This window comes from Cotesia typhae, unplaced genomic scaffold, assembly GCF_013202065.1.
Source record: "Cotesia typhae breed Kobodo isofemale line unplaced genomic scaffold, CoteBio_Ctyphae scaffold_152, whole genome shotgun sequence".
In the NCBI taxonomy this organism is placed as follows: Eukaryota; Metazoa; Arthropoda; class Insecta; order Hymenoptera; family Braconidae; genus Cotesia; species Cotesia typhae.
This window is the reverse complement of record NW_027423776.1, coordinates 7,553,963-7,575,657: the sequence shown is the minus strand read 5'-3', so window position 1 is coordinate 7,575,657 and position 21,695 is coordinate 7,553,963. Positions and strand designations below refer to the sequence as shown.

At 25.8% G+C, this 21,695-nt stretch overlaps 3 protein-coding genes and 1 long non-coding RNA gene across 5 annotated transcripts; 2 read left to right on the top strand and 2 right to left on the bottom strand.

Annotated features, from left to right (window-relative positions):
• Nucleotides 1–83: 83 nt before the first annotated feature.
• On the bottom strand, nt 84–3,441 carry LOC141536107 (uncharacterized). Its single transcript, XR_012480691.1, has 6 exons — nt 2,269–3,441; nt 1,277–1,423; nt 872–1,172; nt 503–783; nt 310–427; nt 84–223 (listed from the first exon to the last, which is right to left on the bottom strand). It is a non-coding gene; the product is annotated as an uncharacterized LOC141536107 (long non-coding RNA).
• Nucleotides 3,442–7,344: 3,903 nt separating this feature from the next.
• Spf45 (splicing factor 45) lies at nt 7,345–9,680 on the top strand. Its single transcript, XM_074255943.1, has 4 exons — nt 7,345–7,582; nt 8,112–8,459; nt 8,656–9,084; nt 9,196–9,680. Exons 1-4 carry the CDS (start codon nt 7,466–7,468, stop codon nt 9,481–9,483), a joined length of 1,182 nt encoding a protein of 393 aa, XP_074112044.1. The 5' UTR covers nt 7,345–7,465; the 3' UTR covers nt 9,484–9,680.
• On the bottom strand, nt 9,563–12,438 carry LOC141535809 (gamma-interferon-inducible lysosomal thiol reductase-like protein). The gene is made up of 4 exons (XM_074255944.1): nt 11,772–12,438; nt 11,266–11,454; nt 10,570–10,890; nt 9,563–9,838 (listed from the first exon to the last, which is right to left on the bottom strand). Exons 1-4 carry the CDS (start codon nt 11,886–11,888, stop codon nt 9,731–9,733), a joined length of 735 nt encoding a protein of 244 aa, XP_074112045.1. The 5' UTR covers nt 11,889–12,438; the 3' UTR covers nt 9,563–9,730.
• A 1,028-nt stretch (nt 12,439–13,466) lies between these two features.
• LOC141535807 (CDK5 and ABL1 enzyme substrate 2) lies at nt 13,467–20,740 on the top strand. 2 transcript variants are annotated; one of them, XM_074255940.1, is made up of 10 exons: nt 13,467–13,638; nt 13,717–14,596; nt 14,663–15,043; nt 16,295–16,418; nt 17,658–17,785; nt 18,453–18,538; nt 18,632–18,741; nt 18,822–18,928; nt 19,646–19,850; nt 19,953–20,740. In XM_074255940.1, exons 2-10 carry the CDS (start codon nt 14,040–14,042, stop codon nt 20,091–20,093), a joined length of 1,839 nt encoding a protein of 612 aa, XP_074112041.1. In that variant the 5' UTR covers nt 13,467–13,638; nt 13,717–14,039; the 3' UTR covers nt 20,094–20,740. The 2 variants fall into 2 exon arrangements, with proteins under 2 accessions (XP_074112041.1, XP_074112043.1); XM_074255942.1 differs by lacking the exon at nt 13,467–13,638 and having other exon boundaries at nt 14,051–14,596.
• Nucleotides 20,741–21,695: the final 955 nt, after the last annotated feature.

The window sequence follows — 21,695 nt, the reverse complement described above, 5'->3', positions numbered from 1 at the left end:
CTTCACTTTGAAGAAACGTCGAGAGCCGCGATCCAACATATATATACAACGTCAACCAAGTTAAAGATGAGATGAGAGTAGAGAGCCGTTGTATATGTATACATATGTAAAGAAAAAGAGAATTATTTGGTTATTTTTATTCTTGACGATTCATTTCATCATTTATTATCATATATCGTATCGTATTCATATGCGGTCATATAAACATCAAACCACACAAATCCTAAAAAATAGAATAAAAGGATATGTATATTATTACAATAATTTCAAAAATATTAATAAAATATCATATTTATAATTAATAGTTACGGGTATTTTGAATTTACCGCCTTTTTTGAAACGCCATTAATGCGCGGGAGATTTCTACGTCACTCGGAAAATCACAATGGCTGCCGAATTGCTGAAACGTCGGTTTTAATTTTAAAATCTGTATTAAAAAAAAAAGAAAAAAAGGATTTAAGTTTTGATTTTTAACAGAAATATATATTATAATAGTACGAACCTAATAAAAAATTAATGGGCTCGATTCAGTAAGTTTTTTGGAAGATAACGAGGTTATGTTTATACCGGTAGACCAACGGATAGTAGTGGCAAATTTTTTTAATGATAGTCCTAATTAAAGGATTAAAATACTGCTGGATTATTATTACTTTTGGTGTTAGTATACCTTTTACGGCTTATGAGTGCAATATAATGCCAGTAAAAATGATTTAAGATGAATGGGTGTCATAAATATTTCCAAACAAGAGTAATAGAGCACAGTTGATACATTTTGTTTGATGTCTGAGATAATAAAGAAGAACTAATTAGTTGGGTTTTTAAAAAACATAATAAAATGTTTGAATGAAAATAATCTTTGATTCGACTGTACCCGCGTGCTATTATCTCCTAGCGGTGTTTCTTAAGATACACGGGCGTCGCAATTCCCGCGGGCATGAATGAAGCTACATCGACGACGGATACCCGATTTTACCATATACATACCAAGCACACACGTACCAAAACAACTATACATCTTTTAGTCGGGGCTTTTGAGTCTCTTTATCATTATTATTATCACCACAAAACTATTATATTAATCATTATTATTATTTAAAGCTCGTCTTGCCGTCTAAAGTTATTTTTATTTTTATCTTTATCTTTGCTTTGTTTTATTTTTTGCTGGATACTGACTGAAAAATAAAATAAATAAATTAAAAAATAACTAACTAACTACAAAGCTTAGTTAAAAAACTCTTTGGAAATTAAAAGCACTCGAAAATGTTATTTTGCTCACCACTGGTTTTATTTTTGAGTTTATCTTTTTTTAACTAGACTGAACCGTCCTACAATTACCCAGCTGTAAGTTAAGAAAATGTTACGGGTTCGGCAATCCTCTTTGAAGTTTCTGAGATGAAAGTGATGAGTTTGACGTGACCTACGACTGTTTAAAGTGTCAAGATAAAAAATTGATAAAAATATTTAATTGTATGTTTCACGTATTTATACATAATAATTTACAGTAATTATGTGTATATATCTTTCGGTGATTCATATGAAAACAATTTTTTTTTTCTTTTTTAATCATTTGAAAATCTTTTAAATGCCGAAAAACATTCGTTTCAAATTTAAGCTCTCAATTTTTATTTTTAAAGGTCGTAGGTTTAAAGTTCTCTTCATGGATTTTATAGATTTAACATGGGAAGAAGAATTTTTTTTTTTAAATTCGTTCAGCTTCATTCAATGTCTTTTTATTGTGATCAGATTCATTATTTGTAGTGAATCAAAAGTGCCCGTGGATAATATAATATAAGTATTTATTTGAACAATTCCGAGCTGGTAGACTCCAAAATCAATTTTTAGTAAAAAATCACAATTCGTCAAATATAATTCTCAATATAAAAATTCTTCATGACATGTCCTTAAATCCTTGATTATAATCAAGAGCTTAAATTTTTTCAACATGTCCAACAAAATTTTCTAATGAGCACAAAATGTTAACTATATTATGTGCAGGTTTTTTTTGTAAATTTTTCCTGTAAAATCCATAAACTAAACCATACTGTTCTAAAACTATATCATTAAAAAAAAAAAAAAAAAAAAAAAAAAATGAGCATAAAGAAATTTTTTTTAATGAATAACTATAATGTATTTTTTTTTTTTCCAGAAAAAAGATAAAGATAAGGATAAGGATGTCCATTAGAAGTATTAGATACAAACTGATATGTATGAGCGACATCAAGAATGAAGTTAGACAGGATTTACTTTCGCATGCTATCTTACTCTTACCTAATGCTTGTACATATTGCAATGTGGATTGTACATTGAAGTTGATATGAGCATGAGAGGACACTCTGATGTGGTTTGATACGCCACTGGTACGGTAAGCGCCTGCAGCCCCTTCCATTCGAATTTCATTTCTCCATCATTTGATATTACATCCTATACCATACCATGGCCAGTACATATATAATAATACCAGGACAGATTAAACTTAATACTTGCACACTGTAATATAACTACAACCATACCTACAATATCTATGTTCTACGGTTATAGTTAGGTATGGTAGTGGATAGAAGGTTGAAGACTTGGTATATATACATATATACCATGGCATGTAGCAAACCATACCGTGGCATGGCATCCTCAACGAACAGAACGTAGCATAGCCTGGCTAGTTGTTTCTTTTCTTTATTCCTTTGTCGGTAAGTCGGCGAGTCTCGTTTTTGAGCGACAAAGACACAAGATGTGGATGTATCCATGTGGGTTCACCATGTATGTGTACCATGACGATGACGATGACGATCACGATCACGAGCAAGACTAGTTGGGTTTGAGTACAGCAAGAGGTAAGAGTAAGAAAGATAGAAGCGAATCAAGACTGAGGACTATAACTAAGAAAGTAATGATAAGGACAGCTAAAGAGAAAGAGAAGATGTAAAGTGAAAAGAGAAAGGAGTAGAGTAATGGATTAACGTCAGAGCGAGAAAGAAATTTAAAAACATATTGCTCAGTAGTATATATCTACTCGAAAGTTAAGCCGAAGGGCTTTTTTTGAGTTACTCAAATAAAATGTAATAAGACTTTTACTCACATCACCATCAGTACAGACAAACTGCTACGTACTGACCAAATTTATGTCAGTAGTCAGTAGTACTTTTGTTCTTGCTTATAGTTACGTTATACGAGATGTTATATTGTTTGTCATTCTTCTTGTTTTACTTAACAAAATAATCCTTAGGGTAAATTTGTAAATGATTGCCAAATAAATCCAACCATCCGTTCATCCGAGGATTTGTTTCTGAACAAATATTATTTTATAGGCTGTTTGTCTGCAAATAGAGTTGACTAATTGTTTAATTTGTTATTTACTAATAAAAGTAATACTTTAGGTGCAAATATATAAGTATAAAATTATATAAATACCTTGGAGTAAATAATTGTGATTTTAAAATGTTAGAAAATTATTTTTTGGAGCATTTAATCTGGGGAAAAAAAAAAAAAAAAAAAAAAAAACAGATTTAAAAAAAAAATATTTTTTATTAGAAATTTAATGTTGTTCTGAAACTTTAATATGTAGTCATCAAATTTTGGTCAATTCAATTAGTTACGCTACTATTGTTGAATGATGGTGTAAATTTTTTTTTATGCTGAAGAAGTAAAATAGAGATAATCATTAATTTTTGTTAAAAGGTTCAACTTATTTTTTAGCTTGTCACAAAAATTTCAAATTGTTATGACAAAACGACGAATCTCGTAAATCTTATACATAGTTAACTTAAACTGTTGTATCTCGTGAGTAATCTAAAAAATCGTTGTAAAAAATTTTTTAAAATATGAATAACATCATAAATCATGAAAAACTTAAAACGTTGTTTTTTAAAAACTATCATTTAGAGATATCGAGATAGGTCATTTTCTTGTATAATATAATAAGTAACTAGGCAGAGTTCTGCTCACCCAAACCTAAATTTAGGGTAAGATTAAGATTAGAAAATTTGTGGTAGGTAAAGAGAAATCATCAATTTTCATATTTAGGATAAGATAAGATTAACGTTTATGAAAAAAGAGGTTTAGTTATTTTTTATAGCTTCAAGAATGCAAATAGAAGCAGAGATTAATTTTAGAATCACCCAAAAATTTATACTAGAATTAAAATTAGCTATTGACTGCGTCCAAGATTTTCACCCGAAAATTAGTAGCGATATGCAGAAGGAAGTTAATAATCAATATAAAGTGTTAAACACATGCAAAAATAGTTTGTTTATAATAGATGCCATCGATAGACATAAATTTTAGAGTTTACAACAAACTGAAGCTATGCTAATAGAATTTATTTAGTGTATCAAGTATCGTCTGCGTAAATTATTTATATATATATATATATATATATATATATATATATATATATATATATATATATATATATATATAAATAATATTGTTATTATTAGATATTGTTATTATATAGATATATATTGTTATCATTATCTGGAAAATGATTATCGAGTTGGACGTAGTTGCCGGCACCGATAATAAAATGAAAAAGAAAATGAGGGAGACAAGCGGATGGTATTTATTGCCGTAGTATGGTGAAGCGGCGTGTTGTTGTGGGCCGTTCCGTAGGACAGGATATAGGGAAGCCTATAATACGGTTTTACCGCGAGGCCGCACTCTCCACGCAACACAACTATAAATTAATGTATATGTGTAATGTTGGCGCGTCGGATTTGCCGGGCTTGGTTACGTTGGCTTATATATGTATATGCAGATGTATATTTATATATAAGTATATTTTGTAAAGCAGTGATGCTCTCTCAATCTCTTTCTCTTTCTCTGAATATAATAATACTGAGCATCAGCATCAGCAATGTGCGGTTTTGCCGGAAAGGGGCGTCGATGGGTTCGGTGGCCAGGAGACCTCGGGGCAAAGTGAGGCTACGGTTCGGTTGGTTCAACGTTGGACAGCGCGGGGTCAGAAGGGACGCAAGCCAGTCGGCGTGTTTGATCTCCGCCACGGGCGCCGACAAAGCATTTCGTTGAGCTCTCTTCCTCTTTGCCCTCGCTCCATTCGTTCCGTCTCTCGTTTTTTTGTCTCTCTCACACCCAAATGGGTTATCAAAATCCGTCTCGTGTTATTTAGCTGCCGTGTGTATGGTGAGAGTTTGACAAGGACAGCGTGAAAATGAGCGAATGAGAAAAATAAATATGGATAGTGAGAGCAAGAAAGACAAATGGTGTTACTACATGAATATGAGTAACTGACAGAGATGAGAATAGACCAGCTGCTTTGCTGTTGTTCTGCCGTACCATGGCGAGAAGAGACCAAGTGCCTCAGGGATGACGGACCATCCAGCTTTTTTATTTTTCATCTTCTTCTTCTTCTTCATCATCATCATCATCATCATCTGCTTCTTCTTATTTTTCTTCTTCTTCTTCTTCAGCTTCAGCTTCAGTTTCTCTTGTCTCTCAACTAAACTCAACTCCTTCACTTCTCTGCTCAGTTGGACTCGGTTCTGTTTGTATCATATACCTCCTTTTCCATTTTGCTCTTCTTCACTCTCTTTATTCGTATTGTTGTTATTGTACTGAATGCTGGATGCTGGATACTGCGTCGAGATGAAGAACAACCGAATAGAGAGAATACTCGACACTTCTTATCATCATTATTTGCTTTAGCTTTTACGAAACTAGTCCAGCAATGTTTTTGTAAATATTCTATCGAGTAAAAGCTGGTGTAGAAAATTTTTTATAAAAAGGAGCTAAAATTTAAAAATAAAATTTTTAACAAATAATCAAAGGTTTTTTTTAATCCAAATTCGCACAATGGTAAAAATTTTTTTTACCTTGTTTGATAGATTAATCAAAGAAAAGTTAGTTTCATCTATTTTAATTTAATAAGTAGAGGTATGTGTTTGAAGATGTTGGATTACGCTAATCTTTTAGAGATACGGTAAAATACGCAGGAGATTCACTAAGGGATAATTTAAGTACAAATAATTTTTTTATGCTACTCACTTGACAACTTTTAAAATAATTTACCTTCCTAATTAGACGGAACTTTTCAATCCAACCGGTACTTAATAAATTTCTTCGAAATTATACAGCTCGCTAGAGTAGAAGTCAAATTAAAACTTTTTAATGAGCAGTACTGATGATGATAATTTAAGAAAACATTTTGTTTAATTTATATTTCAAGAGATAAACAATTGTTATTTATTCTTCGAAGAAGTAAATATTTAAATTTTAGCTTTTCCCACAATGAAAGTATAAATTTGTAAAAAAAAAAACCTTGTGAATTAATGTGTATTGGTTCTATGATAACTTATTGCTAAAATAAAATTTTAAGATAAAATTGATTAAATTAAGGTGTGTAAAAGCAATGGTTAATGAAACACATTAATTAATTAATTTCAACGTCAAGCTATTGTTTCAGTTAATAAAAATTAGCTGAAAGGGAAAATCCAGCATTAGTTTTTTTTTAAAGTATCTTTTTGCATGTCGGTTTATGCCGGGTTATTGTTGCTTATTTACTCTTTACTGCAATAATTCAACTACTGGTTCTTATTCTGATCTGAGCGTTCACTTCTAACGTGTTGCCACTCCCTCGCGGCTTGCATCAACTTTCCTATTAATAAATAACACCGCGCTCCATGTTACAACTCAACCGTCAAGTTCCGCTTCCCAAGATCAATTTATTCCTTTTTACAATTTACCTTTTTTACTGTCTTTTTAATTATACTTTTATTGTATCTCCCAGGCTAATTTACATTTTTTTTCTGCAATTAAAATTTATAATAATACTTTTAAGAGTTAATAAAAATTTATGTTTTATTTCGACTATTAAATAGACGCCTTTTTATCACTTACTTTTTTTTTTTTCAATCCAATCCTATCCAGTGTTATGTTGGTTAGGTTCATTCTTTTAAATTCAATCATTTTTATTATCATAATAAATTTCATAAATTTTTTGTTCTTCATCTTCATTAGAGTTGATAAATTATACCTAAAAGCAGTCAATATAAAAGTTAATGATAATAAATTTTATTGCCGTGTTATATTTACAAAAAATTTTTTGATCCTCTAAATCATTTTTATGCGAACTAGAAAAAAAATTGTTTTTTTTTTTTTTTAGTTTATATATACAAGGATAAATTTATTTTTATCTGTACAGATGAAAATTAACGGTACGTAATTTTAAACAAAACAAGTGTATTTAAAAAACAAACACTGGTAGTTTTATGGCTTTGCATCTAAAAATATTTCAGGGGTTTTCACTACATTTAAACGCCATCTGTCGGTCAGAAAATATATCACTTTAAGGGCAAGGTTAATTTCTATGTTATCTGACAGAACGAAAAAAAACATGGCTGCCAGTAAGTTAACTTCAATAAAATGTGTTGATAAATTTGTGACAAAGAGGTTATAAATGACTTTAAAAAAAATTTTTCAACTTAAAATTAGTAAATAATAAAAAATAAAAATGTCTTTGTACGACGATTTTGATAAACATCGAGCTTCTGACAAAGTCGCTGGCTGGTCATCAGGAATTAAGTTATTACAATCACAACTGCAGTTGAAAAAAGCTGCTGTTACACAGGTAACTTTGTTTATGATGCTGAATTTAACAGACACCTAATAATTTTAAATTAAAAAAAATTTTTTAAAAATTCCACATGTAAAAAGTTAATGAAAATTTACTTAGCAGCTAGTTGATAATTTTAAGAATTTTTGTAACAAATAAATTATGGAAAACAAAATTGACATTTAGAAATTTTAAAAAACTACAAATGCAATTTTTTTTAAATAATTTTTTGAAGCAAATTTATTTTAAAAAAATTATCAAGTGACAGCTAAGTTTAATCTCATAAAAAGTAAACAAAAATTATGAGTGTGAATTTTTTTAAATATTTTTTTTTGTTACAATTGATGTGATGTACATTAAGTTAGCCGACATCTAAAAATTTTTAGAATTTTTTTTTCACTTAAAAAATGATAATAAAAAATATAAAAAAATTTCATTTGTAAAAAACTTGAAAAACTATAAGTGAAATTTTTTAAAAATATTTTTTAGTTCTAATTTAGTAAATTAAAGATAATCAAAAAATTGTATAAATTTTTTTTTTTAGCCTAAACGCGAGCAGTTTCGCAAAGCTACGACAGTATTGCCACCGGTGATTGACTTGAAATCAAAAGCGTCTAGTCGAGATGCGGCTGCAGCAGCCGCAGCCGTTGCTGAGCGTGATGAAGATGGATCAACGGTGACATCTAATAATACAAATGTATTTACTAACCAAGTAGTTAATTCGGCGACAACTGGAGAGTATGACTGGAATGTTATCAATGAGTATGATCCGCTTTGGCCGAATGAGTACGAGAAGGTGGTCAAAGAACTCAGGGACATACGTGATAAGGAGTATGAACAAGAAGCTGAACAACGAAAGCGACGAAGAGAAACTTCACGATTTGAAGAATCAGTAATTTATATTTTTTGCTTTAGTTACTTAATTATTTTTAATCTTTTAATATCTCAAAAAGATCACTATTAAGTTTAACAGTTTCTGATCAATCCAAAAAATTTCTTAAAATTAAACAAATAAGTTTTTTTTTTAGTACATTGAAATTATCACATTAAAAAAAAAAAATGAAGAATTAATTCAATTTATTTTTCAGAGTTTAATGGTAAATACCATGATTGCCCCTGAAAGAGATGAAGAACGTACAATAACATCTCGAGGAATAGCTGGTGGTGCAGCAATAGCGCCTCCACCATCTTTACAAGAGTCCTCAGAAGTGATAATGCCTCTAATCAGCACACCAGTCCGACCACCAACAACACCTGGAGTCGGTTACACTACATCCTCGGTAGCGGCTAAAATAATGGCTAAATATGGATTCAAAGAGGGACAAGGTCTCGGTAAAAAGGAGCAGGGTATGTCTGTCGCTTTGCAAGTTGAGAAAACTAGTAAACGTGGTGGTAGAATTGTGAGTGAAAAAGAACAACTAATGCCGCCTCCGCCGGCTGTTAGTTTATCACCGCCTCCCAGTACTCAACCTGTCGAAGAACCAACTATTACTGAGATCATGAAGAGTCCTAGCAAAGTAATAATTTATTTTTTTATTTATTATTGTTCTAATCAGGTCTAAATTCTTTTGTAATTAATTTAACTGATTATTTATTTAATTAATTATTTATTTATTTATAAATTTAAGGTTGTACTACTGAGAAATATGGTAGGACCCGGCGAGGTTGACGCAGATCTTGAACCAGAAGTTAAAGACGAATGTAATACCAAGTACGGAGATGTAGCACGTGTATTAATTCATGAGGTAATGGATGTACCTTCCGAAGAAGCAGTAAGAATTTTCGTTGAGTTCAAAAGAATTGAAAGTGCTATAAAAGCGGTCGTTGATTTAAATGGAAGATTTTTTGGTGGAAGGCAAGTTAAAGCCGGGTTTTATTCTAGTGAAAAGTTGGATAATTTACAGTTAATGGATTAGTTAAGTAAGCTACTTATTAGTTTTATTTTAATTAATAAAAAATTTTTTACATACATCTGTACACTATATATATCGACGGTTTCTTTTACTCGAATGATTGTATTTAACAATTTACGGTAACAATTTGTAAATAGTTCATATTATTCTTTAATAATAACAGACTTAAATAAAGCATATCTTAAGTTTTATATATCATACATTATGTAGAAAAATTTAATAGCTTGTAAAAAATTCCTTGCTAATTTATTTAAGATTGGTCTACTCGAAGAGTTTTACATCCATTAGGAAGAACTTTAAACTTTTTACAAACTTCTTGTAATAAATTTATTAGAATTGATGACTGATCATCGGAATCCTGAAATTTTTAAGTGTTATTAATATTAAGCTTCATTAATATCATGTAAGTGGAAAAAATTTCAATGCGATACATCGACATGCAACTACTTTACTTATTAATTAAGTGACTGATTGATTTTATTGGCTTTAATCCACAATATCTAGTGACAACAATTTTTACAGAAGTCAAGTGACATTTTTTCAAGAGAAAAGCAAGTTAGTGTTAAACTATATGTTATTAAAGTTAGCAGTCATTTGATAATTTTTTTAATTTTTATAACTAACAAATTTATTGAAAAAAATTATTTTTAAAAATCTGCATTTTTAATTTTTTAAATTTCTACTTGTCAATTTTTTTTTATCATAATTTGGTTGTAAAAAAATTTTTTTAAATTATCAAAAATTTCAAAAAATTTTAGATGTCAAAATTGAATTATATTCAATAGATAATTTTATTTTTTGGATATTGTGGTAATTATTTTTTCTATACTAGAAAAAATATATTTTTAAGTTAAAAAATAAAAAAAAATACTCGTATCGCTGTGAAATTTTTATCCAGTAAAATTTTTAGGTAATTATTTATAAGTTAAGTCAAACGTATTTTTGGCCATATCTAGGTGAAAAATAAAAAAAAAAAATATATGAAATATCAAAAAAATTACGTTTAAAAAAATGAAAATTAAAATGGCAGACCCCACATGTAAATAATTACCAATTTTTATAAATAAAAATTTTTAAGAATAAACTTACACCATCGAGAGTAATTGTTGGTATAAAAGTAATGGGAGGTTTCAATGCATGTGTCATTTTGCCATATTGTGCCAATAATTCAGGTCCTCGATTTGTTTTACTACAATTTAATATAAGCTCTGCATCTAAATGATATTTTTCAGCACACGTACGAGTTATATTTACTGGCCATAAATTATGCTCGATCATACATGTTAAGAAATTTAATTGAACAGCAGGATTTTTAATAATGTCGATAGCGCAAGCATGAATCATATTTGCTTCACACTCTCTTGGTCCGTGTTGACATGTAAATTTATAGCCATTTGGTAGCTCAGTAGTCTGCAAATTTATTCAAACTTTTTAAATAAATCACTTTACATATATATATATATATATATATATATATATATATATATATATATATATATATATATATATATATATATATATATATATCTACTCTAATTAAGAGTCAAAGGTAATTATTTAAAAAAAAAAAAAAAAAAAAAAAAAAAAATGAATTATGGTTTAACCAGGCCATAAATTTAGTTAGAGAAAATGATAAATAAAACAAAAAAAACCATAATTAACTGAAAGGCCAATGGAATTTATAGCAATGTGAAAGTATTATTTAACTCATATCTGCCGATATGGTAATAAATCTTTAGCTTTAGTGTTACATGATTTTTACTAAAACAGCAAACTGTAAATTACCGTGGCTTTTCCATATGGAATCATTTGAATGATAACATTATCAGGTAGCTTTTGATACGTTGGCTCGACTTGTCTTATCACAAACCCACGTGAATCTGGACACAATGCTTCATAATAAACAGCGACAACTACTTTTTGTACATCTTTTGCTTTAACTACGTCAACATTCTCCTCATCATTTTCATTTATCTGCAATATAATAAGTTTAATTAAAAGTTATAACACTGAGGTAATTTTTTTTTTAATTTTACAACAGTTAAATTATTAAAAAAAATTTTTTTCATTTGGAGAAATTAAAAAAAAAGTTATTAGTGAAAATTTCTATGTTGTAAAAATTATGAAAATTAATTTAGCAGATATTTAATCATTTTAAAAATTTTATAGCAAATAAATTATGGTAAAAAAAATTTACATTTTGAAATTTTTAAAAATAAAAAATGCAATTTTTTTAAAATAATTTTTTTTGATAAATAAAATTTTAAAAAAAGTAAAATAAAAATTATTACCTGTGAATTAACGGGAACATCTTCTAAAATTCCAGTCCACGTTTTAACTAACTGCCGGAATAAAATTAAAACAACTATGATTATCAAAAATCTTAGCCAGTATTTTCCTAACCTCATTTTATTCGAATTTTTTTTTTTTTTTTTTTTTTCAACACGATAAATCACATGGAAAATTCTTACTCAATCGAATTATTTATTATCTAATTATATATGATAATAATGAAGACTTCGAGTTACTTCGCTATTATTATTAAATATAAAAATTGAGCGAATTTTTGTAATATAAATGCATTTTGTGCTACAATATACTTTTAAAGTAAACAATTAATGACACGAGTAACAGTGAGATCATTGAATTATTGAAGTTATTATTTTTTTATCTGTTATTGACATTAAAAAAATACAGCTGACAAAAGATAATAATGATAAGACGGTTAATAACTGTATTTAAAATATTCAAGATATAAAATTATTTTTTAATATAGCAAATATGTTGGTTAAGACTTTTTTGAATTAGTTAATGTCTAATGAACATAAGCATTGTGCCGGTGTGCTATTATCAGTCTTGTAAATAAATAGTGGAGTGCAATTATTTATTGATGCTCTAAATTGATAAGTTGCCGTGCAAAATTTTTATCGTGTCACGTGTTTATTTATATACATTGTTGAATAAACGATCGAATGATTGTTTTGGTTTTTTTTTTTATTCGCTTGGTAGAAACGAAACTTGTCAATTGCTATTTTATTGACGCGTTGCCAACTTATTCATTGAGTGATTTTTTATGATACTGAAGTTAGCTAACAGCTGTCATTTTTTTTAAATTTTTATTTACACTACACTGAAGTTGGATGCAAATTAATTTAATGTTTTTTTGATAAATTAATTATTAAATATCTACTAAATTAATTTTCAAATTGATTAAAATAAAAAAATGTTTTAAAAAATTTTTACTATCAATTTTTTTTATTTTCATATATGGAATTTTTATGAAAATTAATTTAATAGATATTTGATAATATTTAGAACTTTTGTGAACAAATAAATTGTGGCAAAAAAATAAGAAAAAAAAAATTGATATGTAGAAATTTTAAAAAATAAAAAATGCAATTTTTTTTAAATTATTTTTTGGAAAAAATCTATTTTTTTTTTTTTTTAATTGAAAAATGGTTAAGTGACTGCTAACTTTATTGTCATAAAATAAATAAAAATCACAAGTGAAAATTTTTAGAAGTATTTTTTATTGTAATTGATTTGTTAAAAAAATTTTTAGAATTGACAGCTGACGGCTAACTTCATTATTATAAAAATTTTATTAATTATAAAAATTGAAGTAAACAAAATAAAAAATTAAATTTTTTAAAATAATTTTTTTATTAAATAAAATAAAAAAATTGTCAAGTGATTGATAACTTTTTAATTTTAATATAATATAAAATCGATTTTTAATTTAAAAAGCCATAGAAATCTCCACTTACCGACTGGAAGAAACTCAATCGCTCCAAGGTCTAGTGACATATGTAACAAAACGAAAAGTATCTATAAATACAAAACAAAAATAAAACAAAGTTATTAATTGACATTACTCATGTGATACGACTATTAATAAACAATTGTTTCTCAAGAGAAAATTTATCAGAGAATATCAAAAACAATACAAACCATATGATAAACATAAAATTTTTTTTCAACATCAGGTAAACGTATCTAGGGTCAAAATCCAAGCCGACACTTACGTCACCAATGGCAAAACTCGTAGAAGTACTTTTTTCTGGGTATATATCATTACAACTCTCACACATCTCCAGTATGACAACAATCTGTGAATAAGTATGACGGAATAAAGAGTTGCTCTTCGCTGTATAACATGTAGTGTCTATATTTATATTTATATTTAAATTTATACGTACTTATAATTAATACTTAAAAATTTAATGTTTATTACAGTGATAAATAATAACTTTACTTGCAATAACAATAATTCAACACTAGTGACAACAATTAAAAACACAAACAAAATGTCCAAATTAATAAAATCTAATTATTTAGATGCAAGTAGTTTTATGACAGTGATGACTATTAGAACTAAATATCCAATAAATAGTGACAATGAATTGTGATCCTGGTATTTATTTGTATATTTATAATAATATATCAACAAGTGCATTTATTTGTTTTTTTTTTTTTTTTTCATTTTTTTTTTTTTTTTTTTACAAAACAAAATTTTATTTCTAAAGAAAAGGAATTAAAAAATTTGATTATTGGATTTTATGTTAATAAGGAATTTGAAAACTGCGCTGATAATTGATGGTTTAAAAATATTAGAAAAAAATAATAAAAAGTGTAAATTAATTGGAATGGCAGCGGCCCAAAAAAAAAATCAATCACGTAGACGTCTTGCAGCAATAACATTTCTATCAAATATATCATTAGATGGAAGTCATCGGGATACTAATTTTTCATTACTACCTCACAACGGAGCTATACACCCCCGTGAGATTCATCTAAATAATATTATTAATACCAGTAATAATTATTCCAATGGTAACGCAGATGCTAATGTCAATGATATATTAAAATACAATGACACGTTGGTAGCAACAGATACATCTGGTGATGATATTGTTGACATCGTGCCAGGATATATTTCAGAAATTAAACACAATGATTCTGGTGAATTGCCACACAGAACAATTAATGACCATAATTCTATTAGTTCTGATTCTGATGGAATTTTCACTTCTGCTAAAAATACAATCTCTGCTTTGCTTGATCAAGAGAGGATTCAACCATTGCTCTCGTCAATACCTGGCTCTTTTCGTGAAAGGTTTATTATTATTATTTTATTTCTTTATTACATAATCGAAATAATTTTTTTTGTTTCAATCAACAGAGCTGGAACGGCAGGTAGTGAATACTCATTACCAGAAAGACGCGTGGGTTCGCTGTATCACAAAAAGCGTATCGTTCATCAAACATCTACCCTGTCTGAAGACATAAAACACCATTACAACAGCAGCACTGAAAGCATTGGCTCCCAGAGATCTAAGTCGATTTCTTCGAAAAATAAAGGAAAAGCTATCGGTAATGTTCAAGCTTGTATCACATCCAATGCTGTTATTATTCCTGAAGTAACACGGGAATTACGGATCATGCAACGTCCGACAACTGGTCACAAGTTTGGAGACGATCGACTTGTCTTGGTGTCTACTAAGAAAGTTCCATTTCTTGTATTCTCAGCTTTGCCTTACAATAAAAATCAACGGACCAGTTGGTTAGTATACATTTTTATTTATTATTATTTTTAGATTTATTTATTTGAAATTTTTAGTTTATTATATAAGCGTTAGTATTCTTGGGATAAATATTTTATGATAAAATATCTTTGTGATAGAATAACTGGAAAAATAATAATTACAATATAACGTCTGATTATTATTTTATAAATATTAAACTAAGGAGAAAAAAAAATAATTGTAAATTTTTTTTAATTAAAATTAAAATTAGCAAAAATCTGAAAATTTTTAAGAAATGCAATGGAAAAAAATTTTTTTAACTTGCAAAAAAAATTAAAATGTATCGTATGATTGCTTTTTAAATATTTAAATTATTATTTATGAAAGTAGTTAAAATATTTGATGCAATTAAAATTAAATGTTTTGATTAAAAAACAACAAATTAATTATTAAAAAAAAAAAAAATTTTTTGTTTTATTAAATAATTAATTTTGTTAAATTGCACTGTACTTTCTTACCGATTGACGTTTTTAAAGATATAAGCTCATCCCGATGTTACACTCATCAAGAGCTTTCATTTGAGTACCCACATGCATTTTGATATATTTTTCATATATACATATATATAATATATATAAATATATGAAAAATTGATGTGGGTACTCAAATAAAAGGTCTTGATGAGTGTAACATCGGAATCAGCGTATATCTTTAAAAATGTTAATAGTTCACGAGATACACGATCATTTTTCAACATATATTTATCAACAATATATTTTCTAAGCATATTATCGCAATAATTAATTTATTTTTTTTCATTAATAATTCACTTTTTCACTAGATAGGTCCATCAAGTTTCACGTGAATTTACATCGATTATTTATTATTTACCTGATAATTTATTTAATTAGTTTAGGATTATTTTTAATAAGTTAAATTGATGATTATTATTTTTAATTAGCTGTTCAAGTGTTACGAGTATACCTGGGTTCATAAACATCAGTGTTTCTAATCGAATTCTACGCAGGTATCTCGATGGATATTATTAGATGGATATTATTAGAGTCGTGTACTCGTTCCGCCACACTTATTAAATTTTTATATATTTAATATAAGCTTTTATTGCAATTTTAGCACGATTTTTTTAATTATTTTTTTTTTATTTATATTATCAATTATTGATTATTGATATATTTAATTACGATAGATGTTTTAAGCAGTTATCTTAATGTAAATACATATAAGATTATAAAGTTATTTATTTGTATTTGTTGTTATTTATATTTTAGGTCTGAACTACGTAGAGATACTGGTCGTAGACGAAATACATCGGGTCCAAGGCCGCTTTCGGCTATTAATGATAATTTAGATCCATTTGGTTTATTGGGAATTGAACGCGCTAAAGATGGACAGGTAAATTTTTATTTTTATTTATTATGTTTCAAGCTTGCTGTATTAAAATATTTAAAGAATTTTGTATTTTATAATCATTAATTTTTTTTTTTAATAGTAATTTAATACCGCTTCTAATTTATCATGAAATATAAACTTGGTGTTTTTTTTTTCTGCTTAAAGTGCTTATTAATTTGATAGTTAAATGTACAATAATTTTTTTTTGCATTCTTAAAACTATTTTGTAAAGTTATCGCTGGCTTCCTGTTATATATTTACTATTTAAAGTATTATTATTTTTATTTTTGTTTCAGACTATTTTATTTTTTAACAAAGTATGGATGAAAAATAATATTAATTGTTTAATAATAAATTAAATTTTTTTTTACATTAAAAGTTATCAATGGTAATAAAATTTAATCTAAAGAAAAATAATGAATGCATTCATTTTTTTATAATAAGTAATTCAAACAACTTGGCTCTTAAATAATAGATAAAAGAATTCATTATGGAGAGTAGTTCTCTTTAAACTAAGTAGTTTGTTTTTCATTAAAATTTTTATGTTTTGTTGACAAGATAAAATTTAATTATTGTGCAACAGGGACTACTTATTTACAGAAAAAATTATTTAACCAATTGATTTTTTTTTAAATATAATATTTTACAATTTTATCATTCTTACAGTTTTGTAGAGGATAAAATCTCTTATGAAAAATAATATAAAGTTTGCGTGGGAGTAATTTTATTTCCGTGGTTTAAATAAATATTTTTATTGAGGCTGATAAAATCAACTGCGAAAATTTCTTTATTTTTATTATTTTGTTACGTAACAAAAGTGAATGACTATAAAGAATTGCATGGCCTAAAAAAAAAAAAACAAAATATCTTGTAAAATAAATTGATTAAATAAAAATTAAAAAATTTTTCAATCCAAAAAATCAGAAAATTGAAAACATTAAAAAAAAATTTTTTTTTTATTTTTAATTTTATGAAAAATTAGTTTTTTGAGTTTATAAAATTATGAGCTTTTAATCAGTCAAAAATAAATTTATTTTTAATTATAGAATTATTTTTAATTAGCCAGTATCTATATCACAATTTTTTCACTCTTACAGATTTTACTGTGCTTATTTGTTATAAAAATATTACTCACTGATAAGATTAAAAATGTCTCGTTTATTTTATTAAATAAAATATATTTACATTATAATTAACAGTAATAAATTAATACAATTATTTTTTTGTTTCTGGAAAAAATAGGAAATGTCTTATGGTCAATTATTGGTGCCGTCACGACAATTTCAACGTGAGAGAAAAATTCACACAAATGATAGTGAGGGTATTGAACTCAATCATATTGCTCCAAAGCAACACAATAATGTTTCAAGGTATGTAAATATATAAATTTATTTATCATGTCATATATATATATATATATATATATATATATATATATATATATATATATATATATATATATATATATATATATATATATATATATATATATATATATATATATATATATATATATATCTAGTCATAAATTTGAACTAATAAATTTCAAATAAAAATTTTATAAAATAAAAAAAATTATAAATTAAAATAGCTTTATTAATGAGGATTTGATTAATTGCATTACAATTTTTTCTAATAAATATCAATCACACTTTCCAGGACAAAAACAATAGCTTGGAATAAGGACCATACTAAATGGTAACCCACGTATATTTTTTAATTTAATTTTACAGTAGCAATAATAATAATAATAATAATAATTATTATTATTATAATTATTATTATATCAAAACTGTGTGGTAGAGAATGATTGATCATACGAAAAATTTGTTTTGCATGAAATCGAGTTAAAATAATAAATTTTAATATTTATTATTTGCTTACATAATTATTAATTTATTTAATAATTAATTTTCTTAATGCTTTAATATTTATTTTATTAAATAAAAAAATAAGTCAACAATACGTATTATAGATAAGGTAAATTATTGTTATTGTATTATATTATTATTAAATATTTTTTTTTTTCTGTTTCAGGTGTCTGTCTTACGATACTACTTCACACCGAGGGCAACCCGTGACATCCGATTCTCCACCGTTATCGCTTACTACTGACGGTAAAAGTATGGAAAAATTTTAATATTGTTATTATTAATTTAAATATAAAAATACTATTTAAATTTTAAGTTTTATTTATAATTACATTAATTTTTTAGATTACGATTGGGATGAACATGGAATCATGCAGTACAATCCAAATTTATTAGATGATCCTGAATTAATTGCTGGGAAACACCGTACTCTTCTTACCTTTACTTCCTATATGGTAATTTAATATTTGTAGAAATATTTTTTATTTTTAAAATATTTATTTCTTATTTATAATCAAATTATTATTATTTTTAGGCATCGGTTATTGACTACGTACGTCCGTCTGATTTGAAAAAGGAACTTAATGATAAATTTAAGGAGAAATTTCCACATATTCAATTAACCCTCAGTAAATTACGCAGGTTTGTCATTAAAATTAATTATTTAATGTTATCGTTTTATAATTTATTCCATAATATCCATTTATTGATATTTACTTTTGAGAAAGTTAAGTCAATTTAATTCAGAGTTATTAACTTGCGGAAGAAATTTAGGCTGAACACTTACGTTAAATTAATCTTACTTGAATAATCAATTAAATATAATCATCTATAGAATCAATAAATAAAATGTACGTGAAAAAATTAATTTAATTGTTTAAAAATTTGAATCATAGTCTAAAAAAATTAATAAGCAATTAAATTAAACGTTTTTTTTTGTTCTTGTTTTAAAATATTTTTTAAAAAATATTAACTTGAAGAGTAATAAAATTGCGTTCCCCTTTTTTTTTTATAAAAATTTTTTTTATCCTAAAATATAAAAGCAAATCTCATATAAAGTTATTTAAAAATTAAAGATTACTAGTAATAGAGATTTAAATAATAAAAAAATTTTTTTTTATCTAAAAAAGTTCTTTTGAAAGTTTTTTGTTAATTAGAGTTGATAAAAAAAAAATTAAATTTGTCAGATAAAATATCAATTATTGAAAAAAAATTTTTTTATTATAAATTTTTAATGTAAAAATAAAAAAAAGTAATTAGAGTTCTGCATATTGCTTTTTTTTGTAAAATAATTTATTTTCAAGCGACAATATTGTTTTTATTATTTTTCATGTTAATTAAAATATTTTTTTGTTCTAGTTTGAAGCGTGAAATGCGAAAAATAGCAAAATTAGAGTATGGAATAGACCTATTGACAGTTGCAATGGCATATGTGTACTTTGAGAAGCTTATATTACGTAATGTTGTTACGAAACAAACTCGTAAATTATGTGCCGGAGCTTGTTTACTATTAGCAGCGAAGCTCAATGACGTAAAGGGTGAAGTGCTTAAATCACTTATTGAGGTATTTTTATAAATTAAATATCTTGGATTAGCTAAACTTCATATTCCATTATCAAATAATCCAATATCTTTTTATCCGATAATGATAATAAAATAATTACAGAGAACTGAGAGTGTATTCCGCTTACATCGCAAGGATCTTATTGCATCGGAATTTGCTGTGCTGGTCGCACTTGAATTTGGACTGCATTTACCAACGTGGGAAATTTTTCCTCATTATCAACGATTAATCTATGAATCTTGACCTCTTTTACAGCTTATTCATTCGATAAAATTAAATTTAAAACTTATTTGTCTGGAAAATAGTACACAAATACTTTGTCCAACCTTTATTCTCTTCTGGCTTAAATTATTTATGAATTAACACAAGCGTAAGCAATAATGTACCTTAAATATACTCAATTAATTATTTTTGACGTGCTTTTATAGATCTACAAAGAGTTTTTAGTCAAAAAAAATAATTATCTGGCTAAAAAAAATTTATTACACGGAAAAAAAAAGTGTTTGATATTAGTAATGGTGGGAAAAGTGTTTAATTACTTTTTAACTTTTTAGGGTTTTATAAACGCATATTAAATACTATAAAAAAAATTATAAAATGCCATTTATATATTTGTCTATCAATTTAATATTAGAGTAATAATTATTCGAGTCCAATTATTGGAAATTTTATTTTTTTACTTAAAAAAAAAAAAAAAAAAAAAATTAAATTTGCTGTTGATAATCAATTTTTAGTACGTATTATTACAATTAATTATTTATTTTAAAATTATAGGTGTAAAAAATTATTGAAACTTAATTATTTACTTAATTATTTTTTACTGGACTCAAATCATTGTAAAATCATTTTCATAAAAAGAAAAAAAAAAGTAAAGAAAGAAAATATTTTTAAATTAAAATTTTTAATTATAAATAACGACAAAAAATATTTAATAGAATTAGTAAATTAAATTGTTATGTAATTATTTTTTAAATTGTTAATGCAAATTTATTTTATTGTGTATATTTTTTATTTTTATGGCGTACTATTTTTTTTTTTTTTTTTTTTTCTTTAGTACGGTTAAATATCAATTTGCTCAATTATTTTATTCTGTTTACTTGATTTATTATTATCTTACGCTGTAAAATATGTTAAAATGTATGTATATGTATATATAAGTTTTTTCTGTAAAAAATCTTCATAAGAAATTAAATTGTATAGAGTTATAAGCAATTAATTTTTATAATTAAAATAATGATTATTTGTCAGTTAATTTTATAATTAATTTTTCAGTAAAATTAAAAATATTTTTCCAATCAATAGAACAGAATGATTATAGTTTTGTCTTAAAAAAAAATTAAATTTAATATTTATGAAATTAGATTTTCAAAAATTAATAAAACAATCAGTTGTATAAAATAATTAATTAATCGATTAATATATAATGTAATGTATCAATTCTAGTCGGATGTTGTCGTTTGTATAATGAATTATGGAGCAGTAGAACATTGTGATTCTTTATTAATTCTTTATTATATTATCTATCTATATATATTCTATGAAATTTACACGTTATACTACCAGACAATTATACAAGAGTACTTGAATCATGTATATTATAATATCCTCATCAATAAAATGAGTACAAAAAAATTATTGTTTTTATTTTTTTATATTTTATAATAATTGCAATTATTTAAAAATTTTAAATGCAATTTTTTTTACGAATTTCTTTATTAAAAAAAAAATTAAAAAATACTCAAGTAACTGCTAATTTTAATGTGATTAATAATTTTTATAAAGAATAAAGTTTTTGCATAAGATATTAATTTTTTTCTATTTTTTTATAATATTAATTTATTGTGA

Bases quoted from the DNA above. Each gene is read 5' to 3' on its own strand.
- Spf45 (XM_074255943.1), top strand. From the start codon at position 7,466: ATGTCTTTGTACGACGATTTTGATAAACATCGAGCTTCTGACAAAGTC. The intron at 8,460-8,655 runs GTAATTTATATT...TTTATTTTTCAG, and splicing joins CTTCACGATTTGAAGAATCA to AGTTTAATGGTAAATACCAT. The intron at 9,085-9,195 runs GTAATAATTTAT...TATAAATTTAAG, and splicing joins TCATGAAGAGTCCTAGCAAA to GTTGTACTACTGAGAAATAT.
- LOC141535809 (XM_074255944.1), bottom strand. From the start codon at position 11,888: ATGAGGTTAGGAAAATACTGGCTAAGATTTTTGATAATCATAGTTGTT. The intron at 11,455-11,771 runs GTAATAATTTTT...ATTATATTGCAG, and splicing joins ATGTTCCCGTTAATTCACAG to ATAAATGAAAATGATGAGGA. The intron at 9,839-10,569 runs GTAAGTTTATTC...TAAAAATTTCAG, and splicing joins CAACAATTACTCTCGATGGT to GATTCCGATGATCAGTCATC.
- LOC141535807 (XM_074255940.1), top strand. From the start codon at position 14,040: ATGTTAATAAGGAATTTGAAAACTGCGCTGATAATTGATGGTTTAAAA. The intron at 15,044-16,294 runs GTTAGTATACAT...TTTATATTTTAG, and splicing joins AAAAATCAACGGACCAGTTG to GTCTGAACTACGTAGAGATA. The intron at 19,851-19,952 runs GTATTTTTATAA...AAATAATTACAG, and splicing joins TGCTTAAATCACTTATTGAG to AGAACTGAGAGTGTATTCCG.